This window comes from Vanellus vanellus, assembly GCF_965231255.1.
Source record: "Vanellus vanellus genome assembly, contig: HAP1_SCAFFOLD_2394, whole genome shotgun sequence".
NCBI classification, from domain to species: domain Eukaryota; kingdom Metazoa; phylum Chordata; class Aves; order Charadriiformes; family Charadriidae; genus Vanellus; species Vanellus vanellus.
In genome coordinates this window covers 1-10,378 of record NW_028127888.1, presented here as the reverse complement: position 1 = coordinate 10,378, position 10,378 = coordinate 1, and the positions used below count along the sequence as shown (strand labels likewise).

The 10,378-nt window shown below is 68.6% G+C and overlaps 1 protein-coding gene and 1 long non-coding RNA gene across 2 annotated transcripts; one reads left to right on the top strand and one right to left on the bottom strand.

Moving 5' to 3' along the window:
• Positions 1–38: 38 nt before the first annotated feature.
• LOC309684440 lies at positions 39–2,464 on the top strand. The gene is made up of 3 exons (XR_014270284.1): positions 39–101; positions 232–468; positions 2,344–2,464. It is a non-coding gene; the product is annotated as an uncharacterized lncRNA (long non-coding RNA).
• A 702-nt stretch (positions 2,465–3,166) lies between these two features.
• LOC309684439 (uncharacterized protein) lies at positions 3,167–6,807 on the bottom strand (the record flags this gene model as incomplete). The annotated part of the gene is made up of 6 exons (XM_082500357.1): positions 3,167–3,291; positions 3,386–3,562; positions 4,538–4,694; positions 4,908–5,256; positions 6,627–6,684; positions 6,792–6,807. The coding sequence occupies 6 exons, from the start codon at positions 6,805–6,807 to the stop codon at positions 3,167–3,169; spliced, it is 882 nt and encodes a 293-aa protein (XP_082356483.1).
• Positions 6,808–10,378: the final 3,571 nt, after the last annotated feature.

Genomic DNA, 10,378 nt, shown 5'->3' with positions numbered 1-10,378 from the left:
GGGGGGCGAAGGGACCCCCCCCGCGGCGACCCCCCCCCGCCTTAACGGCGAAACCCTCCCCAGGGACCCCCCGCTGCTGCCCCTGCCCCACCCCCACAAAGGTAAGGGGGTGCCCCCCACCCAAAAATAGGGGGGGGGGAGGGGGGGGCACCTTAAAGCTGGGACACCCACCCCCCCCCCCCCCCAAAAAAAAAAAATTAACCTCCTTGGGTGGTGTCCCCCACCCCATAGGCATCCTGAAGAAGAAGGGGCTGCCCCCCATCAGCGAGCGGGGCAGCACCCAGCGCTTGGGGCCCCCCCCGCCCCCCCCGCGGGCACCGGCGCCTCCTCGGGCAGCGAAGGCAGTCGGGGGGGGCCCCCCGCCGCCCCCCGCCCCCGCCAGAGCCTGCAGGAGCAGCTCAGCGCCGTCACCCCCATCGCCATGAGCATCAAGGCCGGCACCGTGGATGAGGACTCCTCCGGCTCCGAGTGAGTGCCCGGTCCCGGGGGGCCCCACGGGTGACGGGGTGACCAACCGGTGACCAACGGGTGCCAGGGTGACCAACCGGTGACCAACGGGGGGACAGGGTTCTTCTCAGGCGACCATTGGGTGGCCATTGGGTTCAAGGGTGACCGTTGGGAGCCCATCAGGTCACAGGGTACTCATTGGACACCCATTGGGGGACAGGGTCCCTCTTGGGTGCCCGTTGGGTGCCTGTTGGGTTCAAGGGTGACCGTTGGGTGCCCATCAGGTCACAGGGTACTCATTGGACACCCATTGGGGGACAAGGTCCCTCTTGGGTGCCCGTTGGGTGCCTGTTGGGTTCAAGGGTGACCGTTGGGTGCCCATCAGGTCACAGGGTACTCATTGGACACCCATTGGGGGCCAGGGTCCCTCTTGGGTGCCCGTTGGGTGCCTGTTGGGTTCAAGGGTGGGTGTTGGGCACCCATCGGGTGCAAGGGCAACTCTTGGGTGCCCATATGGAGCCAGGGTTCCTCTCAGGTGCCCAGTGGATCCCCATTGGGTTCAAGGGTGTCTGTTGGGATCAAGGGTGACCGTTGGGTGCCCATCAGGTCACAGGGTACTCATTGGACACCCATTGGGGGACAAGGTCCCTCTTGGGTGCCCGTTGGGTGCCTGTTGGGTTCAAGGGTGACCGTTGGGTGCCCATCAGGTCACAGGGTACTCATTGGACACCCACTGGGGGACAGGGTCCCTCTTGGGTGCCCGTTGGGTGCCCATTGGGTTCAAGGGTGACCATTGGGTGCCCATCGAGTGCCAGGGTTCCTCTTGGGTGCCCATAGCGTGCTAAGGGTGGATCTTGGGTGCCTGTTAGGTGCCGGAGTGCCTGATGGGTGTCCATCGGGTGCAGGGGTTCCCCTCGGGTGCCCACTGGGTTTGAGGACATCCATTGGGTGCCCACTGGGTGCCCGGTGGGTTTGAGGGTGCCTGTTGGGTGCCCATCAGCTCATGGTGCCTGTTGGGTGCTCCGTTGGGTGCCATGGTTCCTGTTGGTCACCCATTGGGTGGAAGGGTGCCTGTTGGGTGCCTGTTGGGTGCCATGGTTCCTGTTGGTCACCCATTGGGTGGAAGGGTGCCCGTTGGGTGCCCGTTGGGTGCCATGGTTCCTGTCGGTCACCCATTGGGTGGAAGGGTGCCCATTGGGTGCCATGGTTCCTGTCGGTCGCCCATTGGGTGGAAGGGTGCCTGTTGGGTGTCCGATGGGTTTGAGGGTGCCGTTTGGTGCCCATCAGCTCATGGTGCCCGTTGGGTGCTCCGTTGGGTGCCATGGTTCCTGTTGGTCACCCATTGGGTGGAAGGGTGCCCGTTGGGTGCCCGTTGGGTGCCATGGTTCCTGTTGGTCACCCATTGGGTGGAAGGGTGCCCGTTGGGTGCCCGTTGGGTTTGAGGGGGCCCATTGGGTGCCCGTTGGGTGGGCAGTGGGGGGGTGGGGGTGGGAGGGGGGGGGGCAGCCTCCCCGCGGGCACTAACCCTCCCTCTTCTCTCCTCCCCGCCCCCCCCCACCCCCCCGCATCGCCCAGATTTCTGTTTTTTAATTTTCTCCATTAACCCGCGGGGGGGGGGGGAGGGGGGGGGGGAAGGGGTCTTCTACACCCCCCTCCCCATCTCCCAACCCCCCCACCCCACACCCACCCCCCCCCGGGGGGGCGAGCGCTGGGTGCTGCGGGGCGCAGAGGGGACCCTGGCACCCACCTCGCCCCCCCCATCACGCATCCGTCTGTCTTGGTTTTTTTTTATCCCCCCCTCCCCCCCCCCCATTTTCCCACCCCACCCCCCCAACTTCGTGCCCACCCTCTGCCCGTCTGTCCGTCCGTCCGTCCATCCATCCCACCCCCCACCAGAAGCGACGAGACCTCCATCTAACGGGGACCCGACACCGCCCCCCCCCCCCCACTGTGGGGACACCGTGATGGGAACACCAGGATGGGGGGGGGGGGGGGCCGGATTGGGGGGGGACACACACGGGACAGGGGGTGACACCGGGGTGGGGGTGGGGGGGGCATCAGGAGGGGACAGAGCCGCAGACACCCCCCCCCCCAAACCCCCCCCCATTGCACTTTGGGTCCTGGCAGGGATTTGCCCCCCACCCCATTGGCACCGTTGGGGGGGGGGGGCACCCTATATATCTCCCCCCCCCCCGCAGCATCGCCCCCAGCCCCCACCGCACCCGGTGAAGGGTTTTATTTAAAAAATACATGAAAAATACAAAAAAAAAGATATATACCCCCCCCCCCCCCTTGGTGCCACCCCCCCCAGGTGGGGGGCACATAGCAGTGGGGGGGGGGGGATCAGTTTGGGGGGTACAGGGATATCTGCCCCCCCCTACTCCCTCCCCTATTCCTTTGCCCGCCCCAGGGGTGAGGCTTGGGGGGGGGGGGTGTTTGGGGGGGGGTAAGGGGAGGTGAGGGACCCCTGGGGGTGGGGGGGGGTGGGGGCGGGGGGGGGGTTTCCTACTGCTGACGTGACCTTTTGTAATTAAAGCAAAATCCGACCTGTGCCTCTGCCTCATCCCGAGGGGGGGAAGGGGGGGAGGGGCCGGTCCTCCCCCCCCCCCCTCCCCCCCCCGTGCCTCAGTTTCCCCAGTTCTCACCCCCACCCCGGGGGGGGGAGGGGGCACCCCGAGCTCCTCGGGGTGAGGTTTTGGGGTGGGGGGTGGGGGGGGCATCACCTCGGGGTGCTGTTCACCGCCGTCTTCCGGGGGGTGGGGGGGGGGCGAAAGCGGCTTTGGGGGGGTCCCGGTTTGCACCCCGAGCCAACGGCTGGGGGGGCCGCCCGCGCCCCCCCCCCACCTGCAATGGGAGAGAGCAGCAATGGGGAAACTGAGGCACGGGGAGGGGGGGGGGGGGTGTGACACGTCCCCCCCCCACCAGCACCCATCCTTACCTCGGGGCGCGGGTGCCCTCCCGCTGGGTGCTGCCCCCCCCGCGGGGGTCCGGCCGGGTGCCCGGGGGATGGCGGTGGGGGGGCGGCCGGAGGGGACGGGGGCGGTGGTGGCCCTGGCCCGGGGCTGGCGGGTGACGGGGGGCACGGGGGCAGCGCCCCCCCTCGCCTTCGGCTGGCCTGGGGGGAGAGAAGGGGGGGTGGGGGGGTAAGGGAGCGGGGGGGCACCCTGACCCCCCACCCAACCCCACGGTGGGGCTTGGAGGTGGCCCCAGGGTGCTGTGCCCCTGGTGGGGTCTGGCTGAGCTTCTCCCACCCACGGCGTGGGCGCCCCACGGCATCGGTGACCCACGGCGTGGGTGCCCCATGGCGTAGGTGCCCCATTGGTTTGGGTGCCCCATGGCATGGGTGCTCCATGGTCTGGGTGGCCATAGTTTGGGTACACCATCACATGGGTGCCCCATGGTGTAGATGCCCCACAGTTTGGGTGCCCCATGGCATGGGTGCTCCATTGGTGTGGGTGCTCCATGACTTGGGTGCCCCATGGTTTGGGTGCCCCATTGGCATGAATGCCCCATGGCATGGGTGCCCCACTGGTATGGGTGCTCCATGACTTGGGTGCCCCATGGTTTGGGTGCTCCATGACTTGGATGCCCCATGGCATGGGTGCCCCACTGGTACGGGTGCTCCATGGTTTGGGTGCTCCATGACTTGGGTGCTCCATGGTGTGGGTGCCCCATGGCACGAATGCCCCATAGTTTGGGTGCTCCATGACTTGGGTGCCCCATGGCCTGGGTGCCCCACTGGTATGGGTGCTCCATGGTTTGGGTGCTCCATGGTGTAGGTGCTCCATGGTTTGGGTGCCCCAAGGCACGGATGCCCCATGATTTGGGTGCCCTACAGTGTGGGTGCCCCATGGCATGGGTGCCCCATAGTCTGGGTGGCCATAGTTTGGGTGCCCCATTGGCGTGGGTGCCCCATGGCACGGGTGCCCCATGGTTTGGGTGCCCCATGGTGTGAGTCCACCCCATGGCATGGATGCCCCATGGTTTGGGTGCCCCATAGCGTGGTTTCCCCATGGTGTGAGTCCACCCCATGGCGTTGGTGCCCCCCACCCATGCCCAGGTTGTCCCCGTCCCCCCGCAGAGCCAGTACCTGCTGTCCCCACCCGGAGGGGCTCGGACTTGCCCCGGCTCGTGGCCCCCTGCCCCTGGGGGGGGCAATGCCGGGGGGGGCCCACCCGGCTGGGGGGGGGCACCCTGCCCCCGGGGGGTCCCTTCGGTGGCGCCGTGGGGTGACAGCTGGAGGAGACCTGGAAGCAGAACGGGGAGGGGGACACGGGGACACCACTTGGGGGGGGAGGGGGGCACCGTGTCCCCCTTGGGGACACCAGGGTGCCACTCAGAGCCCCCCCCCCCCCCCCCCAAGAGAGGGTTGTTGTATTTTTTTGGGGGGGGGGGGGGTGGGAACACAGTGCTGGGCCATACTGGGAGCACTGGGACACAGAGAGGCGGGTGTCACCTACCTTGCGGCTGTTGGGGACGTCGGTGACAGCGGGGTCAGCCCGGGGTTTGGCGGGGGTCCGGGTGGCGGGGGGGGACTCCACGGTGGGCAGCAGCGCCCGTACGGGACTGTCCTTCACCACGAAGGTCTGGCGGCGGGGGCTGCGGGGGCTGCGGGGGCTGCGGGGGCTGCGGGGACCCCCGGGGGACGCCGGGGGTGGCAGGTGACATCGCTCCAGCTGTGCCGCCAGGCGGGTGGCCTCTCGCATCATCTCCTCCAGGCGGGCGCCGCTCAGGGGGCTCCAGCGCCCGCCGCCCCCCCCGGCCCCCGTGGCCCCCGCGCTCTCCTCCTCATCCTCCTCTTCCTCCCGGCTGGGGGGGGAGAAGGACGGTGTCATCCCCTGCCCGGGTCCCCCCACCGCCACCACCCCCCCTCGGTGGCACCAACCACCGAGGGCAGGAGGTGGCATGTGTGTGTCATCCCCCCCTTCCATGCCACCCATAATGCCAGCCGTGGGGTGGCACGTCCCCCATGACCCCCAGGACACCGGCCATGGGGTGGCACAGCCCCCGTGTCCCCCAGGACACAGGTCACGGGGTGGCACGTCCCCCATGTCCCCCATAACGCCACCTGCAGGGTGGCACGGCTCCTCAGACCCCCAGGACCCCAGTCATGGGGTGGCACGTCCCCCATGTCCCCCAGGACACAGGACATGGGGTGACATGTCCCCCGTAATGCCAGCAGCAGGGTGGCACACCTCCCCAGACCCCCAGGACACCAGCCATGGGGTGGCACGTCCCCCGTGTCCCCCAGGACCCTAGGCATGTCCCCCGTGTCCCTCATAATGCCACCCACAGGGTGGCACAGCTCCCGGACCCCCAGGACCTCAGTCATGGGGTGGCACGTCCCCAACATCCCTGGCCACAGGGTGACATGTTGCCCAGGACCCCAGCCATGGGGTGGGATGTCCCCCATGTCCCCAAAACCTTGGCCACGGGGTGACAAGTCCCCCATGACGCCAAGACCTTCGCCATGGGATGGAACGTCCCCCAGGACATAGGTCAGGGGGTGGCACATCCCCCATGTCCCCCAGGACAGAGGCCACAGGGTGACATGTCTCCTAGGACCCTGTTCATGGGGTGGCGTGTCCCTCAAGACCCTATTGCTGGGGTGGCATGTCCCCCATGTCCCTCAAAACCTTGGCCACAAGGTGACAAGTCCCCCATGATGCCACAACATAGGCCATGGTGTGGTGCGTCCCCAGTGTCCCCAAGAATCCCATGTATGGGGTGGCACGTCCCCCACCATGCAGGGACCTTGGCCATGGGGTGGCATGTCCCCACGTCCCCCAAGACCCCATCCACGGGGTGATACATTCCCAGTGTCCCCAGCCATAGATTGCAATGTCCCCCAGGACCTTGGCCATGGGGTGGCATGTCCCCGTGTCCTCTAAGGCCCTATCCACGGGTTGGCATGTCCCCCATGTCATTCAAAACCTTGGCCATGGAGTGGGGTGACCCCCAAGACCACATCCATGGGGTGGCACGTCCCCCACGATGCCAGGACCTTGGCCATGAGGTGGCATGTCCCCCAGGACTCCATCCATGGGGTGGCATGTCCCCAGTGTCCCCAGCCATAGATTGCAATGTCCCCCAGGACCTTGGCCATGGGGTGGCATGTCCCCCATGTCCCCCAGGACCCCATCCATAGGGTGGCATGTCCCCCCCCGTCCCCCCCATACCTGTCGGAAGGGGACAGGAACCCGAAGTCGAAGCTCTCCTCGGTGACAAAGCGGACATCTGGGGGGGGACGGAGGGGGGGACCGGGGGGGACAGGTGGGGGTGAGCCCCGGTCCCCCAGCCCCGGGGTGGGGGGGACACAGGGGACAGGGGACACGTGGCCCTACCTTGTTCCTCGGCCATTGCCTCCGCCCGCGGCGCCGGCACAGGGGCTGCCTGGCGGGAGTGGGGGGTGACCCACGGCCCCCACCCGTGTCCCCGACACCCCCCCCCAACCTCCCCCCCCCCCAAATGTCACCCCGTGGGGTGCCCGGGTGACACCGGCCAGCGCCCGGGGACAGCACCCGCCAGTGCCAGGGACAATCGGGGCTTTGTGCCACCGGGGATGGCACCGCCGGCACGGGGATGGCACCGCCTGGGGGGGGGGTAAGGGGGGGGGGGAACCGGGGGGACCCCCACACCCCACACCTCGGGGACCCCCAGCCCCATACCGCGATCCCAGGGGGTGCCCAGTCCCGCAATGAGGGGGTCCCAGCCCCCCAACTGGGGGTGCCAGCCCCACACCGGGGTGTCCCAGCCCCACACCCCACTCCCTGGGGGTCCCCAGTCCCACAATGGGGAGGTTCCAGCCCCACACCCCGATCCCCGGGGGTCCCAGCCCCACACCAAGGGGGTCCCAGCCCCACACCCCGATCCCTGGGGGTCCCCAGTCCTGCAATGGGGAGGTCCCAGCCCCACACCCCAATCCCTCAGGGTCCCCAGCCCCCCAACTGGGGGTCCCAGCCCCACACCCCGATCCCGGGGGTCCCTATTCCTGCAATCGGGGGGTCCCAGCCCCACACCCCAATCCCTCAGGGTCCCCAACCCCCAGCTGGGGGTCCCAGCCCCACACCTCACTCCCCAGGGGTCCCAGCCCCCCACCGGGGGGGGTCCCAGCCCCACACCCTGATCCCTTAGGGACCCCAGCCCCACACTGGGGGGGAGGGCTCAGCTCCCACTGAGGGTCCCAGCCCCACACCAGGGAACTCCAGCCCCACACCGGGGGGGTCCCAGCCCAGCACCCCTATTCCTGGGGGACCCCAGCCCCATACTAAGAGGGTCCCAGCCCCCACTGAGGGGTCCCAGCCCCACACCCCAATCCCGGGGGTCCCAGCCCCACATCGAGGGGTCCCGACCCCCCACCCCGATCCCGGGGGGGTCCCAGCCCCACATCGGGGGGGTTCCCAGCCCCCCGACCGGGGGTCTCAGCCCCACATCGAGGGATCCCGACCCCGCACCCCGATCTCGGGGGCGGTGGGGGTCCCAGCCCCACACCGGGGGGTCCCAGCCCCGTACCCCGACCCCCGCGGACCCCATCCCCGCACGTGGGGGGGCCCATCCGCGCCCCCGGGGGACCCCTCAGCCCCCACCGCAGGGCCCCCGCTCTCCCCTCCCCCATCCCGGTCGCCCCCCCCCCCACCCCCCATCGCTCCCGGTTGGCCCCGCCCCCGCTCCCGTTCTCCCCCCCCCCCCGCCCCCGCTCACCGCTGGCTGCCGCTGGCCGCGCGCGCGCGGAGGGAGGGGGCGTGTCCCGGCGGAGGGGGCGTGTCCCGGCGGAGGGGGCGTGCCCTCGTTCGAATTCTCCCCCCCCCCCCCTCGCGTCACCACGCCGGCGGCGCGCCCGCCCGCCGCGCGCGGATTGGCCCGCCTCCTCGCCTCCTTCCCCAACCGCGCTCTCCTATTGGTCGCCGCAGGGAAGAGGGGGCGTGGTCCCCGGAAGCGCGCGGAGGGCCCCGGGTCCTTCCTTCCGCCGCCGCCGCCGCCGGCAGCAGCAGCGGTGTCATGGCCGCCGTCCGCCCGACTCCTGGCAGCCGCCCACCGTCTCCATGGAGACCACGTAAGGGGAGGGGCCGCTCTCCCGGTACCGGTACCGGGCGGCTCCGCCCACCACCTCAGCCCCCCGCCACCCCCCCCTCCCCCGGCTCCTCCTCCGGTACCGGGGACACCTCGGTCCCTCCCCCGGTACCCGTTAGCCCCCAGTGACCCCCGGTACAGGATAGTCCCGGTGTCCCCCGGTACCGGACAGCCCCCGGTGCCCGCCGGTGTCCATTAGCCCCCATTATCCCCCAGTACCGGACAGCCCCTGGGTCCCTCCCGCCGGTACCGGACAGGCCCACCCCCACGGTACCGGAGAGCGCCTGGTCCCCCTCTCCAGTACCGGGCAGCCCCCTGTGCCCCCCGGTGTCCATTAACCCCCAGTATCCCCCAGTACCGGACAGCCCTCTGGTACCGGCTGGCCCCTGGGTAACCCCCCCGGTACCGAACAGCCCCCGGTCCCCTCCTCCGGTACCGGACAGCCCCTGGGTCCACCCCCCCGGTACCAAACAGCCCCCCGTTACCCCCCCCGTTACCGGACAGCCCCCAGTGTCCCCCCCCCGGTACTGGACAGTCCCCAGTGACACCCCCCTCCGGTACCGGACAGCCCCTGGGTCCAGCCCCCCCGGTACCGGGCAGCCCCCCCGGTACCACACAGCCCCTGATTGTCCCCCCCCCCAGTACCGGGCAGTGCTCTGTGACCCCCCCCAATACCGGACAGCCCCCACTGTTGTCCTCCCCCCCCCCCTCCCAGTACCAGACAGCCCCCAGTCCCCCCCCCAGTACCGGACAGCCCCCTGTGTATCCCCCCAGTACCGCACAGCCTCCAGCCGTGCCCCCCCCACTACCAGACAGCCCCTTATGACCCCCCCAGTACCGGGCAGCCCCTGGGTCCACCCCCCCCCCAGTCCCAGTGATCCCCCGTTGCCCCCCATCTGGTGTGGTCTGAGCCCCCCAGTGTGTGGGGGGGGGGTTGTTGGGGGGGGGGTGTTTGGTTTGGGGGGGGGGTGTTTGTTGGGGGGGGTGTTTGTTGGGGGGTGTTTTGGGGGGGTGTTTGTTTTGGGGGGGTGATTGTTTTTGGGGGGGGTGTGTTTGTTGGTTTGTTGGGGGGGTGTGTTTTGGGGGGGTGTTTGTTGGGGGGGTGTGTTTGTTGGGGGCTGTTTTGGGGGGGGTTTGGTTTTGGGGGGGTGTTTTTGGGGGGTGTTTGTTTTGGGGGGGTGTTTGTTTTGGGGGGGGTGTTTGTTGGGGGGGTGTGTTTGTTGGTTTGTTGTGGGGGTGTGTTTTGGGGGGGTGTTTGTTGGGGGGGGTGTGTTTGTTGGGGGCTGTTTTGGGGGGGGTTTGGTTTTGGGGGGTGGTGTTTTTGGGGGGGTGTTTGTTTTGGGGGGGGTGTTTGTTGGGGGGGTGTGTTTGTTGGTTTGTTGGGGGGCTGTGTTTTGGGGGGGTGTTTGTTTGGGGGGTGTGTGTTTGTTGGGGGTGTTTTGGGGGGGGTGGTTTTGGGGGATGTTTTGGAGGGGTGTTTGTTTTGGGGGGGTGTTTGTTTTGGGGGGGGGTGTTTGTTTTGGGGAGGGGTGTTTGGGGGGGTGATTGTTTTGGGGAGGGGGTGTTTGTTGGGGGGTGTTTTGGGGGGGTGTTTGTTTTGGGGAGGGGGTGTTTGTTGGGGGGTGTGTTTGTTTTGGGGGGGGTGTTTGTTTGGAGGGGGTGTTTGTTGGGGGGTGTTTTGGGGGGGTTGGTTTTGGGGGGGTGTTTTGGGGGGGTGTTTGTTTTGGGGAGGGGGTGTTTTGGGGGTGATTGTTTTGGGGAGGGGGTGTTTGTTGGGGGGTGTTTTGGGGAGGTGTTTGTTTTGGGGGGGGGTGTGTTTGTTGGGGGGTGTGTTTGTTTTGGGGGGGGTGTTTGTTTGGGG